This window comes from Radiomyces spectabilis (genome assembly GCF_025331425.1).
Source record: "Radiomyces spectabilis strain NRRL 2753 chromosome Unknown BYT42scaffold_17, whole genome shotgun sequence".
Taxonomy (NCBI): Eukaryota; Fungi; Mucoromycota; class Mucoromycetes; order Mucorales; family Radiomycetaceae; genus Radiomyces; species Radiomyces spectabilis.
Window position 1 is genome coordinate 352,175 of NW_026251942.1, and position 19,647 is coordinate 371,821.

Below are 19,647 nucleotides of genomic sequence, written 5' to 3' on the forward strand. Positions count from 1 at the left end.
ATGCTCATTTTCGCATACATGTAAATATTTATCAACTTTTTATTTTATTTTATTTTATTTGTTATGGCGGATATGGTAAAAAAAAAAGACGAAAAGGTAAAAAGTCATTGGACCAAGGAAAGTGTCAAGGAGAGAACGCTTTTTTTTTAGTGTTGAGACCATTGAATAGACTTGAGATCAATACCCTCTTGAACCTGAAAAAGAAGGAAAACAAAATGATTAATATCGCACACTTCTTTTCCGCGAGATAAAGATCCAAATGCTCACCATTTCCCAAAGAGGGGACATTTCTCGCAATTTGTGAACATGTTGCTTGACTTTGTTGATGACAAAGTCAATTTCTTCTTCAGTAGTGAATCGACCGATACCGAATCGAATGGAACTGTGAGCCTGCTCATCATCCGCACCAAGGGCACGAAGCACATAGGAAGGCTCCAAAGACGCCGATGTACAAGCGGAACCAGAGGACAGGGCAATGTCTTTAAGTGCCATCAGCAGAGATTCGCCTTCCACATAGGCAAATGACAAATTCACACAGCCAGGATATGACTTTACGGGATCACCATTGCGTGTAACTTCATCCACATCCGCAGTAATGCCATCGATCAATCGCTTGGACAACATGGAAATTCGTTTGTGGTCATACTACATGAGTAAGGAAAAAAAAGAATCTGTAAGCAAACTGTTTGTCTCCACACATAAATACACCCGAACGCTCTTGTATTCGAAAATCCTCAGAACCCCTGCACAGTGTATCACGGCAATGACCCTGCACCGGTGTATCATGTAAAATGATACGAACGCAGCCCATCGCTCCATTCACCATGGTTTTAACGTGCCAAAACCCACGATTCATCACCGGATTCTCCCCACATTCATTCGCAAAGAAAAAACACATACCTCCATTTCCTCCAGGGCGACGCGGCAAGCTTCACCCATGCCAACAACGAGAGGGGTAGGCACGGTACCACTGCGAAGACCACGTTCTTGACCACCACCGCTTTGAACAGCTTCCAAACGCACTCTCGGCCGTCTTCGTACGTAGATGGCACCGATGCCTTTGGGACCGTAAAGCTTATGACCGGAAATACTCATCAAGTCGACATTCATGGCATTAACATCCAAGGGGATTTTACCGGCGGCTTGAGCAGCATCGGTATGGAAGAACACCTTCTTTGACCGACATAATTTGCCAATCTCGGCCACAGGTTGCACCACACCAATTTCGTTGTTCACGGTCATGATGGAAACAATGGCGGTATCGGGACGGATAGCATCTTCGAGGGTCTTCAAATCAACAATACCATTGGTTTGCACAGGAAGGTAAGTCACTTCAAAGCCTTCCTCTTGCAACATGCGGCAAGAATCAAGCACACATTTATGTTCCTATTCACATATGTCAGTTACCATTTGCCACCTTTTTTTTTGCTGAATAATGAGACAAGTCACGCAAAAATTTCGAGACTTACGATCTGAGTGGTAATAATGTGCTTCTTCTTGTTCTTGTAAAATCGAGCCACGCCCTTGATACTAAGATTATTGGATTCCGTCGCACCAGATGTGAAGATGATTTCCTTGGGATCAGCACCAATCAATTTGGCGACATACTATTTTTTTTTGAAAAAAAAAGAAAAAAATTAGTGGTGAATCAAAAAAATGATGGACCGAATCTCCCCGCATTCAGGGAAAAATAAGATTCATAATGTCCATCAGTGCAGTAAAAACAAGAACCACTAATACATACCTCACGAGCTTTATCGACGGCTTTTTCACTTTCCCAGCCATAAGGATGAGTGCGAGAGTGAGGGTTACCGTATAATTCGGTTTGATAGGGAAGCATAGCATCCAGCACACGGGGATCCATGGGACTGGTCGCTTGCATGTCGAGATAAATGGGCCGACCAGCGACAGCTACAGGTTGCGATTCGAAACCGAGCGAATCTGTTTTCCCGTTTGCAAGTTAGAAATCTCTCATATTTGTAAGCTCACATTCCAAGCTGAAAAATTTACCAGAAGAAGGGGAAACAGCGTCCTTCACCGCAGCAGCGTATTGTGCACCGGTATTCTTGGAGAAAGCACGGGTGATCTGAGGAAGAGATCGCTTGGAAGCAAACGCACCGGATCGTACGAGTTGGCGCTGAAAAAGTGCTGCTCTGCCAATCATGGTTTTTTGTGTGTCAAAGCAAATGAAAGAAAAGCAGTGGAGAAAAAAAATATTAAGAACGATGCTCCGAGCCCAAATTTAGAGCGGTCTCTCTCTCGCTGTGGCTGTTGTACACGTGACTTAATTTTGGGCTTGGTTCAACCGCCGCTCGGTCCCCCCGAGGGCTGCTTCCAAACCATTCGTTCGATCTTTCTACCAAACCAATGAAAACCATCCAAACCATCTGATTAAGCTCTCATTAGGCCAACGGGGATTTGCAAAAGGCAATGACGAAAAGGTGGGCCAAAAGAAACAAAAATTTAATACCACAAAAGTCGCTCTATGATTGGTTGTCTCTTTTTTTTGGTGTTACCAACTGGCCGCTTATTTGTGCTTGCTGCCAAAAATGACACTATTCGAAGGGAATCCCGACGTATCGCTTTAAATTGGAAAAGATTTGTCCCTTAACTCCCCGTGATTCTTGAACATTTTTCGGGACGTCATGCCGCATCCCCGCAGTCGACGGTTCCTTTTTTGTTGAGGGAAAAGTAGTTCGGGGAGATTCAACCGTACCTGTGTCTGCCGGTCCAGGCAAAAATGAGTTTTTCCTACTTGTTGTCGAATCCCATGGATAGATACATCTTTTCTGCAAACGCTTCATCATTTAATTGCGTTTCTTTGACGGCATCCAGAGCTTGGGCCAATACCGTTGCCAGCAAATGTCGACACTAAAAAAAGCAATAAATTTTAATCGACCATGCAATCGTAATCCGCCCATATTCAGAGAAAGTTTACCGTTAAGATGGCTTGTTTACAGACTACAAACTGGAAAAAATCGTGGCAGGAACAATAATGAGGCTGTATCAAGCACATGTAGGTGGCAGTGGTGGTAGACTTGGAAGATAATACGTCGCCTACTTCATAGAGCATCCGTTGGGTGGGACATATCACCTTGGCCACTGCGCAATCGTTACATTCTGTCTTGGACACTTTCTGGAGCCATTTTTTTCTAGCTTACCTGCTTGATTATCGACTAGGTGCAAGGCCTCTATCAACACATTGCCCACCAGACCGTGCAATGTTAACAGCTGATCGTTGGTGACTTTTTTTGACGAAAAATGGGTTACTGAGTTAAAGACACAAAAGACAAAGATACTTCTTTGTGGGGATTTACCTTTTTTCTGTGCTGCTATTTCTTTTAAGATTTCATTCAATAGCGAAACAGCAGCGGTGTGGCTCATTTGGTGCACCGTCAGAGAGCAAAGTAGTTATTTCTGTCGCATTAAAGAAGCACAAATCTTGCAACAGTCACGCGCTTACCACCTTTCATTTACCCGCTTGGCTCACCGCCAACATACATACGCATCAACTTGCTTGAAATATACTCATTAAACAAATATTTGCTTTACTTGATAAAACTGCCCATGATAAATCCATATCGCGATAAATTTCTTCCCAGGGAGGACGAGGAGCGTTGCAGCCAATTATTCAATAAAGCTTTCTTAAAATCTGCATATGTACTTTTTCATATTAAACAAACTAGTGACGGTAAGTAACATGATTGGGAGAATGATACTTCAATTAGCGTCATCGGTTTTGGTGTGGGTTCATTTTTTTTTTATCATGAGCAGTTGCCCAAGCCACCACTAGAGTGTGGAGGAGTTTCTGTTCGGGACCCGCCGAGCTTTATGCAACTTGAACTTGCATACATTTCAACCAACTCATGGGCAACAGTCAAAGTCAAGCTCACAGTGCCAATGCGGCCAACCATCTACTATCCAAATGGTCGCCCCAAGAACAAGAAGCTATGAAAAAGGTTTACGAACAGTTAAAGAGCAATGACACACCAAAAGACTCTCAACGGTCTCTTCCACAATTCTTTAGTCGTGAGCTGGCCACCTCTCTTGAGACCTATTGCTCATCCGTGATCAAAGAAGGCTCTATGCCAGCATATCTGAAAACAGCAGATGCTCTGATATCAGGAGCCAGCCAAGACCATGCCACATCTGCTTATCGCGTCTTTACCAAAACCGTCCAACGTACCCAGTGGTCTCTTGAACAATTTGTCCAACAAGTGGCGGCATCCGCGGTGCCGCTGTGGTTCCAAACCAGTGGACTCTCTTGTGACGGAAAATTATTGGACGAACGGGACGAACGAGCGTTGCATCAATTAACCGAGTATTTACTTTACCGAGATCATAAAGACCGGATGAGAGATCAAAAAGCGAAGCAAGACGATTTGTTCTGGTTGGAAGATCACGCACAGCAACAGCAGCAGCAACACACAAGGAAAGCGTCAGTGGATCCTTGGTTGGATCAAACCACCAAGGCGCCGTCCGAGATCACGGAAGCCCAGTTTCGACAATGGTTCACTCGCACATCAGCGTTTTCCCTCTTATTTCAACTTGTCTGCAGATATATCCTCTGTGATGCCAAACATCACGATCCCCGTCAACTACACCAGAACCGTGTCGCCCATTTAGCCTCTCCGGCGGTAGCTCAGCCCAACGATGCCGTGTTTGATGGCCGTTTTTCACGATTATTATCGTCTTACGATTATTTCATGCTGACGCAATATTTGCCTCGGAATGCACTGTCGTGGACCGAAGCCGAACGGACCGAACGCTCGACAAAGGACGATGTGAAGCATGAACTCGTATTTTCTTCTCGCGTGCATGGACTCAGCTGGCAAGCGTTGGTGGAACAACTGATGGGCCGAGGCGCTACCTTGATCATCGTCAAGACAAAGGACGGTTTTGTTTTGGGCGGCTATGGCGACGAACCTTGGAAACCCGTCACCGATTGGTATGGCAATCCACGCAATTTCTTGTTTCGGCTTGGTCATCGCGACACAGGGTCATCCAGTGTACCTTACAACGATGATGGCTACCTTTCCACGGGCGCCTGGCAAGGAACGAACCATAATACTCATTTTCAGTACTTATGCTGGGGCAAGAAGAGCCTTCCCAATGGTAATATTTTAGTCATAGGAACCCGTGTGTCGAGGCAGCTTTCACTGACGTATCACATTTGTTAGGTCTTGGTATGGGAGGACAGTTTGAATACCCTGGGTTTTGGCTTGACGCCGATCTTCATTTGGGGCGCTCTTGTGCTGGACCGACATGCACCACCTACAACAGCCCGCAATTATCACATGATCAAATGTTCGAAATTGATGAAATAGAAGGTGAGACAGCAATGTAAAAAAAAATTTCTGCAAAAAGCCTCAAATGGAGATGAACAATGAACTAAAAAAAAGAGGGCGCGATTTTTTTGGTTTTCGCTTCCGATGGCTGATCCGTAGTGTGGTTGGTTAATCCCGTGCGTATCGATCCCGATGATCCGACAGCGTTTGGCCAAGGCTTCAGCCGTGCGGAGAACATGGAGTTCCTGGAAATGGCCGGTAAAAAGATGTATTCGAAGGATTTGCAGAAGCCGCCCAATGCCACGCAAGACGATCAGGACGATTGATCTCCCAACCGACTGGCGGCGAAACCTGTGGAAGGAAGAGATTTGGAAAACACTTCCTTCTAAAATCGCATATTCAAAAATAAACGTTTCTAAAAATGGATCGGCGTCAAAAAATTGATCAGGCCATTCGATTCCACTGATTCTTTTTATATAGTGGTTTTCCTTTTTCTCTCCACCCTTTTTTTTATTATCATACTTTTGTTTCCCCCTTCATTTTCTCTATAACATGGCAGACACGACAGGCCATCTCTATGTCTACGGCGACTCGTATTCTGGTATGTAGTCGCCACCGCTTGATATGTGGGCGTCTTTGTTAACCAGAACATTGAAGATATACGAGACGGAAACCAAAAATCCAACGGTCCTCTGTGGAGCGAACGATTAGCAGACCGTTGGGGTCTGCAATTAAAGAGTTTGGCAGAACAAGGCGCACGCGCATGTCCTTCGTCCGCCACATCCGTCGTCAGTTCATCGTTTTCCAGTTTAGCCGATCAAGTCCAGCAGCGAACAACATCCAGTGCCAGCCAAGATGTTCATGCCATCTTCATTGGTGTAACGGATGTCGTCAATACCAAAGGTAATTTGCATTACCAGTACGATTCTACTTGAGTCAAGCTCTCTCTAACTTGCGTATGATTCGTAAAAAAAAACCCAGAAAAACTGGAGGCGGAAGCTTTGCGCGATTGTGTGAAACAGCAAATTGTAAGCTGCGACATTTTTGCTGCGTGTGGTTGACGTGTTTATCTGACAAGGGATTTTTTAGTTCAATATACAGCAAACGGATGCAAACGCTCGCATCTTATTATTCGGGTTGCCGCCACTCGAATTTTCGCCGTACTATGCAAAGGAACCTAGCAAAATCAAGGGGCGAATCATGGAGTACAATGCAGCACTCGAAGATATGGTGAATGATTGGGATTCCGTTAATGGCGCCACAGCTTCACTGTCGTACGTGGATCTAAGTACCTTGTTTGGCGCTGTGCTGGGGGATCCATCCGAGTATCGGCTCTTGGACGTTGAAAATGCTTATTGGGACAAATGTCAAGGCCGCTGCAACGATCCTGTCAATAACTATTTATGGTGGGATGCCATTCACATTACTGGAGGTAAGCCTTTTTTTTCTGCCATCCATCACAGTAGGGTGCAGTGCACTTATTATGAGGACTAGGGGGCCACAAGGCGATAGCCGACGCTGTGCTAGCCAGCAATCCATTCCATATGGCCATCGGACCGGACAAGGAGTACCCTGTGGATGCAAGTGATAACACAGATTTACCAGTGACTGAGCGAGAGTTTTTCTTCCCATTCACTTCGTGGCTCATTTTAGCTGGTCTAATGGTCATGATTTTATTGGCGACCCGACCCGCCCGCATTGCCAATGTGCTGAAGCGGGTTTTCAAGAAAACCCCGTCTGGCTACGTGCGAGCTCACAGCCACGAATCGTTACCCGTTTAAAACCTCGAATTGTCATTTTTTTTATTTTACTAGTTTTCTCTCATTCCCTCCAAGCGAATCTACATAATTAAAAATCTTTGGGAAATTCGCGATTTTGTAAATCACATGATCTACACTAAGTTAACAGGACCTGTTAAACCTTTTTTTTTTATCTTTCAACCATGCCTCGCTGCCCACTTTCACGATAATAGGCGAAACAATTAGCAGCAAGATGCCGTTTGCGCCAGTTGTGGTTAAACAGAGTATCGTGGTCTTCGAATAAAAATGTCAGTAGAGCTCTGTGAGAAGAAAAGTGGTTGATGATACGACTGGCGTTCTTCTGTAGCATCATTCAATTTGTTTTTTTTTTTGTCAGTTATACTGTATATGTCCTTTCATTCTCTTTCAATTTTCAATGAATCGAATAATACATAAGCAGGCGTGCTTCGATCTATGAATTCATGCATCAGTGGGATGACTATTGTTTCATCCATGGAAAACCATATATTTTGGTCTTCTCTCTCTTTCTGTTTACCTGGAAACTCTAGGTATCATTGTATCAAGATCCCATCCGCATCCATCCACCAGGCCATTCTTATCCCGTGTATCTAACTTGGTTAAATTGACCACCATCCTCAAAAAGGTAAGCGTCGAGTGGTCTACCATCGATTTTGCTCCGGCAAAACAGACTTACCTCTCCTTTACTTCCATCCTTCTTCCAGCTTCCAGTTTCCATTTTCTTTTCGCATGACAAGTTCTGGATACTACAAGTTGACTTTCTCTCGCCATCCATCTGGCGAAACCGGATGACGTCAAAGGCCATCGTTGGTGGTGTGGCTCTTTTTTTAATCAGAAAAACGCTTACGTGTCCTCTTCATGTTCCTCTCCTTTGGATTGCTTCTCATCATATGGTATTCGAGATGTCTTCCCGATTATTGTATTTTGTAGTTCTTATTTTGTATTTTATATTTTATATTTTATGTACATATTCTTTTCGCAGCCTTTTCCTCTTTTTTTCCCACAGGGTTTTTTAGGAGGTTTTTTACTGACGCGACCATTGTTTTTTTTATCATCATGTACTTTATTTGTTTCTTTCTTTTTATTCGGGGGACTGTCGATATCTGGAATCCAACTCGAAGTTACCGTCACTTCTGGCCACGTCAATATTTTTTGCCTGCTCAAGCTGACACCACCGATCCATCGCTTAACTGTCCCTGGAAGCAATTTTATTTTCTGCATTGAAGAAGAAGCTTACCTGGCGGTCCGTATTCACCGTTTTTTTTTTCCGGTACACCATTTGGTTCAAAGGCAAGTCCAATTTTCTCTCCTTTGCTATGATGTATAATGAACGTATACTAATTCAAAATTTTTTCAATGTCATATAAAAGTCATGTCAAGCGATCAATGGCTATTGCAAACTCAAATAACAAAGGTAAAATATCTTGACGAAAATTTGAATCAATCAAAGAGCTTACTAACTCATTTTTTTAAATACCCAACATTCCCACACATCATTCTAGATCTATCATAACCTTGGGCGGGACGGGACTGAGGGGGTCAATCAGTGCTGCCCTGCGCGTGTTCAGAAACAAATCATGACGTAAGGGATGCCATAAGGTTGTCATTAATATACCAAAGTCCGTCAAGAGTTCTCGCCCAGGTTATGCCGTGTATGCGCTAGGCTTTTTGTCTGACGAAAGTCGCTCAATGTAAGACGGCGGCCTCCGGTGGCAGGCGGCATCCATTGCACAGCGGGTGTACGGCTTGTTAGTCGTAGACAAAATTCATATCATCTCTTTATTTGCACATTCCATACCATTCAATAAAAATATATCTTTTTGCTTACTACTGAATACACCCTCAAATACGTATCCTTTACTAAGTTTCTTGAAATTGTCGAAACTATGTGTTACACTGATCAGCAATATGACAATATCGGCTGCGCAAAAGATTTTTAAAAGTCGCACGCAGACCTTTTTACCAACTAAATGGCTGCAAGTCCGACCGAGCAATTGAAGAAGGAAATACAGTGCCGGATTGATTGTCATAACCTCTTGCTGATGAACATCCACACAGTTGCCACTGTACTGTACGATGTGGTTATTGCAATACTTCGCGCAAGCAAGTCTAATATGCAGCAGTGATATACATGCATTGTTTAGATTAATTATAATAGTTGTTCTGACATTGTTTTAGTTCATTATCAACAGAATCACAAAGAGCCCAAGTCCCAGAATAATTACGTGAAATCAAGGTGGCTTTTCTTTTGAGTAAGTGTCTGGCGAATCTGATTTATTTATTTTTTCCATTGCCGGCAAAATTCTGGGACATCAGTTACTGCTAGGAAACGAACATTAAAGCCAGCAATAGCAGCGTCACGATTTCTCCTGGGAACTTGAGAATACATGGAGATTTGGGAATAAATTAGAAAACTACGGCATTTCCCTATGATATCTTCTGCCACTTCATGACACGGATCACCCAATGAATAGTCCTTGAGGAATATGTCCAATAATGGCTGCGGTCAGAAGCGATCGTAATTTGTTGCAGTGTACACATGTGTTTGTACGTTGAAGTTATTATTTGGCAAATTTGTACCATAGAGCCATGGCTAAAATTATGGTAAATAGGAGAACACTGATGAGAGACATCCAGCAGTTCAATCGGCCAAACCACTGGTGCATGTCGGATGATGCTTGAGCTGTGCAGTGAATCCAAGCGCCTATCCACCATAACGGGAAAAGGATGAAACCAAAAAGAAAGAGGAAAACAGGATGGATGCCTATGAATTGGTGTTTTCGCTTAACTGTGGATTCCGGGTACACCGCGACAATGTGAACGCCGTATTTATCGACGTGTATCCGATGCTTCCCTAGACGGCCATCATTGTCGTACCACATGGCGGAAAATCGATGTACCTTTTCTTCAGTTACATCGTTAGTGGCAGACTGAAGGGAGGAGGAATGGGACGACAACGTGGAAATGGTAGGATAGCGGATAATGGATCCGATCGGTCGTTTGGGACCGTTCCAAACGCGGTGACATGGTAACGATGGATTAGGAAGATCGATGTTTCGGGAAGACGGTGAGTCGGTGGGCTGAATGGGAGACGGCGCTAAAAAGTGATCCATATCATCGGGTGATCCCTTACTACAGTATCTTGAGAACCGGAAATTTGATGACGATCGAACGGGTAAGGGGTATTGTCCGAACAAACTGCTCAATGGCCTCCGACGTCTGCGGCTGTATCTTTGGCTGGTCCCATCTTCAGTCGACCAACGCTTAACATCATATTGCCACAACCGTAAACAGGGTGGATAGGTTTGCCGCTTTGGCCGAACGCAGGTATACATCGCCGCTGCTTTTCGACGAGCGAGCCACAGTGATAAGGGCCACGTAGACCAGCGCCACGTCATTCGTTGCGTATATGTAGATTTGGAAATTGTATCCGTGTCAAGGTCTTTTTTAACGTAACTGTAGAATGTGTTGGTCGGTAAAACGAGATGTGTGTTGTCTAAAGGCGTTGGTATTGTTAGAAAGCACGGGCTCCAATCTTTGTAAACTGACACCGTGTTGGGAAGGGTAGTGGGGATCGCTTGCATCCCTGCCAAAATGTATCAATAAAAAACAAGAGGAAAAAAAAATAACTGATGAAGTCTAGGGAGACAAAGAGAAATGAAAAAATATTATTAGTATGAGCGTTTTGACGTAAATTGGCTGCTTTTCAATTCGCCAATTGCCGTGGAAATAAGGCCATCACTATGCTGACCAGTCCCATCCACGTTTGCAAATGAGTTGTAATACAAACAGAACAATCCAGATCTACTGCTGTCCCTTACTGCCCTGTAACCTAAGCAGTCTGTGGTCCATGCTCGTGTACGATATATGATGTAATGTATCCACCTTTCAATCTGAAACACTGAGAACGATAAAAGTGATTGGCAACCATTTCCAACAAGAATAAAGATGTAAATTTCGGTCCTTTCTATAATAACAATCGAAACACAGCCGTTGTTGTTGACAAATCTACTGTAATGGCAGCATAGTGCAAGTACTATTACCGTGGTGGTAAGCGAGAAAGGAGACATCACATTCGGTAAAGGCGTTCATGCTTTCACGAGATGGAAAGGATGATAGTCCAGCACTGTCATGTGGCGTAATCCAAGCTTGCACAGGTCTATAAATTAAAAATATTCTTGGCCGAACGAGAAACTTAAAAAAAAAGTTACTCCTGAGTCGAGCACAGTAACAAGCGTCTTCGTTCCTGTGGTTCTGCTTTCTTCCTGCCTCATAATTTGCCCATTCAGTATAAGCGTAAACCCGAAACGGGCTGTTATAACCCTCATTCATCGTAGCTTTTGGGTGATATAGCCTCTCAGGTTTGGCTAGCTGTTCACGATTGGTAGGTTTGATCACCAAGCCGTGACAATGATTTATGCTGTGTTCTCCGTCATCGTCACTAAGGCTGAGAAATTCGCCTTGATGTGCATCATCCTTCATCACGAGAAAAACAGGGAGAATGTTTCTATGACATCAAAGTGACGAGTCCATATTTTTTTTTCGACGACTTGAAAAAGGTCAAAATGGTAGTATTCTTTTTTCATCAGCCCCTGAACAATTGTGTTGATAATTTCGGTTGCTGGGTTACAATAACAAGCCGTACACCCGCTGTGCAATGGATGCCGCCTGCCACCGGAGGCCGCCGTCTTACATTGAGCGACTTTCGTCAGACAAAAAGCCTAACGCATACACGGCATAACCTGGGCGAGAACTCTTGACGGAACTTCGGTATATTAATGACAACCTTATGGCATACGTTGCAACGTGATTTGTTTCTGAACACGCGCAGGGCAGCACTGATTGACCCCCTCAGTTCCATCCCGCCCAGGCTATGATAGATCTAGAAAGATGTGTGGGTATGTTGGGTATTTAAAAAAATGAGTTAGTAAGCTCTTTGATTGATTCAAATTTTCGTCAAGATATTTTACCTTTGTTATTTGAGTTTGCAATAGCCATTGGTCGCTTGACATGACTTGGATTATATGACATTGAAAAAATTTGAATTAGTATACGTTCATTACATCATAGCAAAGAAAAAGAAATTGGACTTGCCTTTGAACCAAATGGTAAACCGGACAAAAAAAACAGATAAATACGGACCAGAGGCAAGCTTCTTCGATGCGGACAATAAAGTTGCGTCCAGGGACGGTTAAGCGATGGATCGGTGGTGTCAGCTTGAGCAGGCAAAAAATATTGACGTGGCCAGAAGTGACGGTAACTTCGAGTTGGATTCCAGATATCGAGATTCCCCCGAATAAAAAGAAAGAAACAAATAAAGTACATGATGATAAAAAAAACAATGGTCGCGTCAGTAAAAAACCTCCTAAAAAACCCTGTGGGAAAAAAAGAGGAAAAGGCTGCGAAAAGAATATGTACATGAAATATAAAATACAAAATACAAACTATAAACTACAAAATAAATAATCGGGAAGACATCCCGAATACCATATGATGAGAAGCAATCCAAAGGAGAGGAACATGAAGAGGACACGTAAGCGTTTTTCTGATTAAAAAGAGAGCCACACCACCAACGATGGCCTTTGACGTCATCCGGTTTTGCCAGATGGATGGATGGATGATGAGAGAAAGTCAACTTGTAGTATCCAGAACTTGTCAGGCGAAAAGAAAACGGAAACCGGAAGCTGGAAGAAGGATGGAAGTAAAGGAGAGGTAAGTCTGTTTTGCCGGAGCAAAATCGATGGTAGACCACTCGACGCTTACCTTTTTGAGGATGGTGGTCGATTTAACCAAGTTAGATACACGGGATAAGAATGGTCTGGATGATGGATGCGGATGGGATCTATACAATGATAGTGAGGGTTTATCAAGCAAACAGAAAGAGAGAGAGAGGAATTTTATCTGCACAGCACCAAATTCCCTATATCATTATCTACACTGTTTGGATGCTCTGATATAGTAACTGAAAAGCTTGACAAATAAGAGTAAGCGCTTCGCATTTCGTTGTTGCGATAGAGACTTGCAACCGATCGTATCACCACGTGGAAATTAAAGTGGCACCTCGGTTACAACAGCGCAGAAAAAAAGAGCGCTCAGATCAGCCCTGAATTCATGCGGAAAAATTCGGCACACATACAAGAGCCTTGCTTCTTAAAAACCGCTTCACGTCGGTATTCGCTACATCCATATTTTTACCTGCATTTGAATTCGCTCGTTTAATAATCTGCTGGATTACTTAAGCCTGGTTTCGCGTCCTGCGGCTCAATTAAAAGCGTTGGCTATTGAAATCTCAGCACCTTGGGATCCTGGGATCACGACATTGATTGCAATCAAATTTCGCTCATTGTCAGCTACAATGGCGCATCCATAATTTTCCACGGCCGGTACCTACTGTATACATTGCCGCCTCCCCTCTCAGTTGAAATACTTTCTTTTACGAATCCGTCGCCCTTACGCATCACGGATACCATGATTTCCCAATCTGCAGTTGTGATTCAGACATTTCTTACAATACGAAGGTGCTGATGCATTCTCCATTGCACGCCTCCACCTTCACTGTCATCGTGTTGACTAAAGTGAGGTTGATTGTCGAATTACCGGTCAAAACGACAGTGGAATTTGATTTCGTAACTAGACATTAGCGAGCGAAAGGCCTTCCAATATTTTCTGAGTGGTTCCCTTTCATTGTCCTATTTTATTTATTATACGCCGTGAATATTTACTCCCATACGATCCGACGAGTTTTTATTCTGGCAAACTTTTCCTGAAATTGTTCATTTTATAGGCATGCCGTTTCTTCGACTATATTGTCGGCTTTCCACAGCTTCTTCAAAGCCGTCCATCATCATTAAATAAACGCAAACAAGTAAAGACAGCGACGAAATAAATCATTTTATTGGGTTTTTTTTTCATTTACTTTATACAAGATTATGTCACCAATGACTTCAGATGAAGGCTTGGGTTTATCTAAAGCCATGGTGATAAAAAAATGATCAAAATTGTGGGCCTGTCTTGTCGATGCCGTGGAAACCCCCAAGCCGTTGCCCCAATCCCTACCCCCACAGCTCGCAGCCCTTCACCCGCCTGGTGACTGCACCGGAACTAGTGGATGAGATGTCCCGTACCTAAAAAAAAGACTAAACTAAAGGGAAGAAGAAAATAAGAAAAAGGGGAAGAAAGAGCGAGATTTCCGATCAAAGGAAAAGGGCTTCCTTTTTATGTTCTGCCAGCAAAATGACTGGGAAATTATGCAAATGTGACGGGTAAAATGTGACGTTATGTCGGGGTTAGAATGAAGAGTTCGAGGTAACCATATTGGAATTTCCTGAATATCATATTTTGTGAATTTGGGGATGTTGCGTGGGACTGCTCATCTTATTTCCTCGTTACATAAAAGGCTTTCCCGATACTTACCGGCTGGCTATATGTTGGAAAGCCAATGGCAAAACTTCGATTGCCATAAGAATAAGGAAAAAACGGGTCAAGGTAAAAAGAAAGAGAAAAATGATATCAATGGTTCTTATAGATTCCCCATAATTGACTTGGGGACGCTCATTCACGCGACCTTACTTTTGACAACAATAATTTGCGCAATGACATTGCCGGGGATTCACCAAACTTGACATTTACCCTCTTTGCACCAGCGGTTCCGTTTACCTCGATTACTTTGGGCTTGCAACTTTCCGTGTCTTTTTGCATCGAGATGGCGACGAGTTAGGGATACCGTTATTATTATTTGTGCCCTTTAGCCAAGTTTTAAACGAAAAAAAATCGTTAAATCAAATTGGGAATATTCCTGGAAATCGACGACCTAAAAGTGTACGGGCCATCAAAAAGGTTCGCCCAATGTCAATAGGTAAAAGGTAGCCAGGGCATGCACTTTGAAACTGTCTCGAGAAAAAACTGGTTAAGCTCTATTTTGCTTGCGTTTCTTTGACGATAATCTGTGTACTGGACGAGGCCTAACGAAAATAGTGGGATCAAAAAGGGACTGTTTCTTCGATGATTTGAATGAACCGGCGTTCCTATGACGCCAACGATGGGTCTGAGCTAATGAGACCAAGTGGGGGTTTAGAAAAAAAGGACCCGCTTTTTTTTTCTTCTTTTCCTTCTTTACTAAAGAAGCGCAGTTGTGGCGAATCGTTGATGATTGCTGACAGACTTAAATCCGTTTTATTGCCATGATTCTAGGGCAGTTATTGATGTGTCATCTTCTATCTCTGTTGCAGGTCTCCTGGCTGCGGCGCACGACGAACAGCGAGCGACGGTCTAAGGTTTATACCACGGAAAGACTCTTGTGGAGCCACAAGATATTACTAGTGAAGCCGCAGAGTCACCTCGTGATGCCACAGAGCAGCCTTCTCGTGATGCCACAGGGTTTCTAGCGAAGCCACAGGACTTCCTTGTGGAGCCACAGACTTTCTGTGATGTAATGCTTTCAGCAAGAAGACTTCAAGACGATGCCAGCTTAAGCCTAAGTATGTATCGCAGTTTTACTAAATTTTTCGCTTGTTAGGTTGACAGCCATACCCGATGCCCGGTTTCGACTGGTAAATATCTTTCTTCTTTATGTCTTCTTTTTTCTTGTTCTGTCATTGTTTGTCATCAACGGCACCGCCCTCTGCTTGCTGCTTTGGTTCCCCTTATACCATCTTTTTAACTGTACATTCCATACCTTCCAATGAAATGTATTTATTTTCTGCTTATTATTCGATACGCCTTCAAATAAATAGCCTTTCAAGACATATGATAAAAGAAAACTTATTCTTGCAGACGCTTACCCCAGCTATTGTAAATCGTATACAATTTTGACCGCGCTTGCTTGATACATTATTATTACAATCTTTGGATTACATTCGAAGAACTTTAACTGGACGATACTGTACCCTGATTTAGACACTAGACGATGACAAGCGAGAGATTCCCAGCGTTGCATATTCTTTGAGCGGCTCGCTTTGAACGAACTATTATCTGCCATCATGTTATCAATGCCATCATCCGGTGCTAGATGCTTTCTTTGATCTCCATCACATTATTTGTTTTTCGTTTGTTTGTCCTGCTGGGCGCTGCCAAGTTACTGGCTATAAGCCCTTGTTATATCGTCTCTTTATCTGCATATTGGACAACATCCAATCAGTAAATAGATAAGTTTCTGAGCTATTTTACTAAGAGACAATCGAGCGTATAACTCTTTCAGTGTGTGTTGAATTTGATGTAAACCGCTGGATGAATTTAACTTGATGTGCAAACAAAAGCATTGCGGTACGAAATGTGGTTTCGCTACGTTCACTCATGCCCGAACTGTTTTATCCATTTATGAACCGAGAGTTTTGATGCAACTGTCTTTTGATGAAGAAATCCATGATACAGTAAGCGGATGCGTTTGGGTGCACTGCAACATTAGGCCATCTTGATAGTCGCCAATCAATCGATCACAAAATACAATTCAAAAGTTTCATCCTCAGAATACAGACAGTCAATATCTGGCCCTAGAATATTTTTATCTAATCGTTTTTTATTTTTCTTTTATAGTTGTAGAATTTATAGAGAGGCGGTAGCAACCTGCTGCTTACGCTTGGCAGCGGCCATCAAAGCGGCGGCGGCTCTGGAGTTGGTTTCACGTCCAAGCTTTTCCGAGATCCATCGACCAATTTCCACCAATTCATCAAGATTGGCGTTTGTTTCATAGCCCAATCCGTTCAACATGTAAACGACATCTTCGGTGGCAACGTTGCCCTTCGCACCAGGCGCATAGGGACATCCACCTATATATTCATCAATCATCCGTATTTTTTGTGATGATGCCTTGAATATCTAAAAGAACTTACCAAGACCAGCCACCGAACTATCAACCACGCGAATGCCGAATTCGAGAGCTTTTAAGATGTTGGCCAATGCTTGACCATATGTATCGTGACAATGCACCGCCAAAGCTTCGGCTGGCACCACCTTCAACACCTTTTCCAGCATTCTCGCCATGGAACCTGCAGATCCGACACCGATGGTATCACCCAAACTGATTTCGTAGCAACCGGTCTCATAGACACGCTGCGCCAAATCCGCGACTTTGTCGGGATCAACAGCACCTTCATAAGGACATCCGAGAACGCATGAAATATAACTACGATCATCCACCGGCGTTAGGTGAATGGTACATCGTGATTTACGCAGGGCGGGTCCTTTCTTGGCCCCTTTCTTACCCTCTAACTTTCAAGTTGTTGTCCAAGGCGTGTTTGGTAACTTGAGCAAAACGCTCAATTGCCTCCTGGGTCGAACAATTCGTATTCTTGCGGTTGAATGATTCGGTAACGGCGGCAAACATGGCAACTTCTTCGGCACCTGCCTCCAAAGCGCCGTCAACACCACGTACATTTGGTGCCAATACAGGGTAGGACACACCGGGCTTCTTTTTGATGCTAGTTAACACAGTGCGATTATCCCCCATCTACAGCAATATATGAGATCATTGAGTTTCAAGTCCATAATTACAAGTGGAATCTCGGAATGATTTTTACCTGAGGCACCCATTTGGGGCTGACAAAACTGGTGGCTTCGACGACGGGCAAACCGGCATTGGCCAAACGTTCAATAAGTTCAATCTTGACCTCGGAAGGAATGATTTGCTTTTCGTTTTGCAAACCATCACGCGGTCCAACTTCGACAATTTTGACAAAGTTACTGGCAATGGGAGTGCTATAGTATCGCTTTCCCTAATGCAAGACGATTTAATTGCTCTCTTGTTGTTTTTTCCCACGTTACGATCAGCTTCTGAGAAGGATTGTGGCACTTACAGCGAGTGTGGGAATGGCGGAAGTTTGACGGACGATGCGTGCAAGAGAATGGAATCTCATTTTCAGCAATAGATTGAATTGATCGAAAAAGAGAATGTAGCAATACGAAAATGATGAAGGCTTGTTCTGGTTTTAATGATGGTAAACCACTGATTGGTCAATGCGTTCTCACGGTCATGTGGGGGAAACATCACCAAATGCGAACTTTGTAAAGTCCGAATTCCCCAGAATGGGAACCAACACTGTCTTGGGACGTTTGTCAGCAACTAGGCAATCGAACTTTGGTGTTTAATATTACTCCTGCTTACAAGGTTAACCTTTTCAAGAGGCCCTTACGTGAACATTGTCGATACAGCACAGTAAGCCACCGCCGCCATTCCAATCCGTTTGGTGTCGCAGGTACTTGGCTTATCAAAAAGACCGAAAATTTCTACCGCTTTGGATTTGGTGATCTTCCTCTCAGGATACTTGCTTGTGGGGGTTACGATCTGTAATAACTGCGATGCACCATGACGGAAACGTACATACATACTCCGGCAGCCATGTTATCGCGGTGACAAAAGGAGCATATCAGTCAGTAAAAGGTTGATCATGACGGAGAATAGTAGGGCCATTTTGCTTATTCCTCAGAGAACAGTGAAGGTATCTAGAACACTACGAACCGATCCTATCAGCGTGGACAACAACTTTTCTGCGATGGACCACTTCACAATATCTCTGCGACCACCTTTACTCCTACGGATATCACCAATTTTCTCAGTGACATGCGTACACAACATTCTAATGCCGTCTCTACTCTTCAACTTTTCCGGACGGCCATTACGCATCTCCCACTCCGATCCTGGTCGGTCAAATGGTTTGAAAGAAGAGTTTTGCAATTCCCGCTTTTTCCTCTGACAACTAAGCGACACCAGTTCTTGCGAGAGGTCCCTCAACGGTTTCTGAAGCTTTCCGACCAGCCCTCCTTTCTTCTCGGTGTTACCTGCTTCTTTCGACCATCGGATTTACATCGTATCCCTCTAGACACTGTTCCACGTATTTCCTGATTGTCGTTCTCTGTCCTTAGAAGTTGATTGTCCTAAAGATAGCGCCGTGGACGTCGTATCATCAAGTCTTTTCAAGTGGCAGCACACAACAGATCCGCGGTTTAATGTCCGGTTCAGCAACATCGTCCTCCATGCTTCTCTACTCGTCTCTTTTGTGTCAATTCGATTACACCCAACAATCCCTTACAAGTTGCTACTATTCAATGTTTGCTCTCTCGATTACTGCGCAAGTCTACTACTGAACCTAGGGTGAATGTTCGATATATTGCTTCTTCCTTGGCTCTCGCCTTTGGTATTCCTCAAGAAGACGTTGGCACGATGGGTAATTGGCATAATTCCCAGACATTTGAAAATCACTATCGGCGCGAGTACCTTTCTCTGTTTGACTTTACAAGCGCTTTGATTAACCCTGAAGATGTACCTGCTAATTCACACTTTATTCAGTACTCTGGATCAGCAATCATATGACTTATTCTTCTATTCGAGTGTTTCATCAATTTCTAGAAGAATGTATTCGTCACTTGAATTACTCTATTAGGCACGAGAATACAAAAGTTAAGTCATATAATTTCCCTCCCACCCTTCTCCCGTATGTTCTTTTTACGCCTTTCGTTCAAAGGTCACCGAGCTATATTATTTTCGCTGACATAAAAACTGAAGATTATGATAAGAACCGGAGCCAATATAGTGGGATGAGTCTGACTCACAGCATGCGTATCAACGTGTTTATTACCTGCAACGACGT

General features: G+C 43.4%; 7 protein-coding genes across 7 annotated transcripts; 3 read left to right on the top strand and 4 right to left on the bottom strand.

The window, feature by feature from the left end:
• Window position 1: 1 nt before the first annotated feature.
• On the bottom strand, window positions 2–2,625 carry BYT42DRAFT_626777 (cysteine desulfurase). Its single transcript, XM_051572410.1, has 5 exons — window positions 2,011–2,625; window positions 1,745–1,941; window positions 1,470–1,607; window positions 901–1,386; window positions 2–645 (listed from the first exon to the last, which is right to left on the bottom strand). Exons 1-5 carry the CDS (start codon window positions 2,162–2,164, stop codon window positions 220–222), a joined length of 1,401 nt encoding a protein of 466 aa, XP_051418635.1. The 5' UTR covers window positions 2,165–2,625; the 3' UTR covers window positions 2–219.
• Window positions 2,626–2,751: 126 nt separating this feature from the next.
• BYT42DRAFT_618462 (uncharacterized protein) lies at window positions 2,752–3,384 on the bottom strand (the record flags this gene model as incomplete). The annotated part of the gene is made up of 4 exons (XM_051572289.1): window positions 2,752–2,871; window positions 2,939–3,102; window positions 3,162–3,245; window positions 3,318–3,384. The coding sequence occupies 4 exons, from the start codon at window positions 3,382–3,384 to the stop codon at window positions 2,752–2,754; spliced, it is 435 nt and encodes a 144-aa protein (XP_051418636.1).
• Window positions 3,385–4,853: 1,469 nt separating this feature from the next.
• On the top strand, window positions 4,854–5,614 carry BYT42DRAFT_595960 (TLD-domain-containing protein; the record flags this gene model as incomplete). The annotated part of the gene is made up of 3 exons (XM_051570896.1): window positions 4,854–5,115; window positions 5,181–5,330; window positions 5,448–5,614. The coding sequence occupies 3 exons, from the start codon at window positions 4,854–4,856 to the stop codon at window positions 5,612–5,614; spliced, it is 579 nt and encodes a 192-aa protein (XP_051418637.1).
• On the top strand, window positions 5,519–7,000 carry BYT42DRAFT_150919 (uncharacterized protein). The gene is made up of 4 exons (XM_051562288.1): window positions 5,519–5,889; window positions 5,946–6,191; window positions 6,270–6,316; window positions 6,378–7,000. Exons 1-4 carry the CDS (start codon window positions 5,841–5,843, stop codon window positions 6,780–6,782), a joined length of 747 nt encoding a protein of 248 aa, XP_051418638.1. The 5' UTR covers window positions 5,519–5,840; the 3' UTR covers window positions 6,783–7,000.
• Window positions 7,001–9,144: 2,144 nt separating this feature from the next.
• On the bottom strand, window positions 9,145–10,749 carry BYT42DRAFT_588623 (uncharacterized protein). Its single transcript, XM_051570280.1, has 2 exons — window positions 9,292–10,749; window positions 9,145–9,175 (listed from the first exon to the last, which is right to left on the bottom strand). Exon 1 carries the CDS (start codon window positions 10,648–10,650, stop codon window positions 9,628–9,630), a length of 1,023 nt encoding a protein of 340 aa, XP_051418639.1. The 5' UTR covers window positions 10,651–10,749; the 3' UTR covers window positions 9,145–9,175; window positions 9,292–9,627.
• A 5,785-nt stretch (window positions 10,750–16,534) lies between these two features.
• BYT42DRAFT_588634 (hydroxymethylglutaryl-CoA lyase-like protein) lies at window positions 16,535–18,092 on the bottom strand. Its single transcript, XM_051570281.1, has 5 exons — window positions 17,857–18,092; window positions 17,581–17,775; window positions 17,266–17,510; window positions 16,894–17,186; window positions 16,535–16,830 (listed from the first exon to the last, which is right to left on the bottom strand). Exons 1-5 carry the CDS (start codon window positions 17,914–17,916, stop codon window positions 16,607–16,609), a joined length of 1,017 nt encoding a protein of 338 aa, XP_051418640.1. The 5' UTR covers window positions 17,917–18,092; the 3' UTR covers window positions 16,535–16,606.
• A 1,059-nt stretch (window positions 18,093–19,151) lies between these two features.
• On the top strand, window positions 19,152–19,307 carry BYT42DRAFT_477723 (uncharacterized protein; the record flags this gene model as incomplete). Its single annotated transcript, XM_051563644.1, has 1 exon — window positions 19,152–19,307. A coding segment is annotated over one exon (156 nt), but the record flags the coding sequence as incomplete, so codon positions are not given.
• Window positions 19,308–19,647: the final 340 nt, after the last annotated feature.

What these genes read in the sequence shown, in the direction of transcription:
- BYT42DRAFT_626777 (XM_051572410.1), bottom strand. Translation starts at nt 2,164, where the DNA reads ATGATTGGCAGAGCAGCACTTTTTCAGCGCCAACTCGTACGATCCGGT. An exon ending in CCGTCGATAAAGCTCGTGAG is followed by an intron (nt 1,608 to 1,744) that starts GTATGTATTAGT and finishes AAAAAAAAATAG; the next exon opens with TATGTCGCCAAATTGATTGG. An exon ending in ACATTATTACCACTCAGATC is followed by an intron (nt 1,387 to 1,469) that starts GTAAGTCTCGAA and finishes ATATGTGAATAG; the next exon opens with GAACATAAATGTGTGCTTGA.
- BYT42DRAFT_150919 (XM_051562288.1), top strand. Translation starts at nt 5,841, where the DNA reads ATGGCAGACACGACAGGCCATCTCTATGTCTACGGCGACTCGTATTCT. An exon ending in GGATGTCGTCAATACCAAAG is followed by an intron (nt 6,192 to 6,269) that starts GTAATTTGCATT and finishes AAAAAAACCCAG; the next exon opens with AAAAACTGGAGGCGGAAGCT. An exon ending in ATTGTGTGAAACAGCAAATT is followed by an intron (nt 6,317 to 6,377) that starts GTAAGCTGCGAC and finishes GGGATTTTTTAG; the next exon opens with TTCAATATACAGCAAACGGA.
- BYT42DRAFT_588623 (XM_051570280.1), bottom strand. Translation starts at nt 10,650, where the DNA reads ATGCAAGCGATCCCCACTACCCTTCCCAACACGGTGTCAGTTTACAAA.
- BYT42DRAFT_588634 (XM_051570281.1), bottom strand. Translation starts at nt 17,916, where the DNA reads ATGAGATTCCATTCTCTTGCACGCATCGTCCGTCAAACTTCCGCCATT. An exon ending in GCCCCAAATGGGTGCCTCAG is followed by an intron (nt 17,511 to 17,580) that starts GTAAAAATCATT and finishes ATATTGCTGTAG; the next exon opens with ATGGGGGATAATCGCACTGT. An exon ending in TAGTTCGGTGGCTGGTCTTG is followed by an intron (nt 16,831 to 16,893) that starts GTAAGTTCTTTT and finishes ATGAATATATAG; the next exon opens with GTGGATGTCCCTATGCGCCT.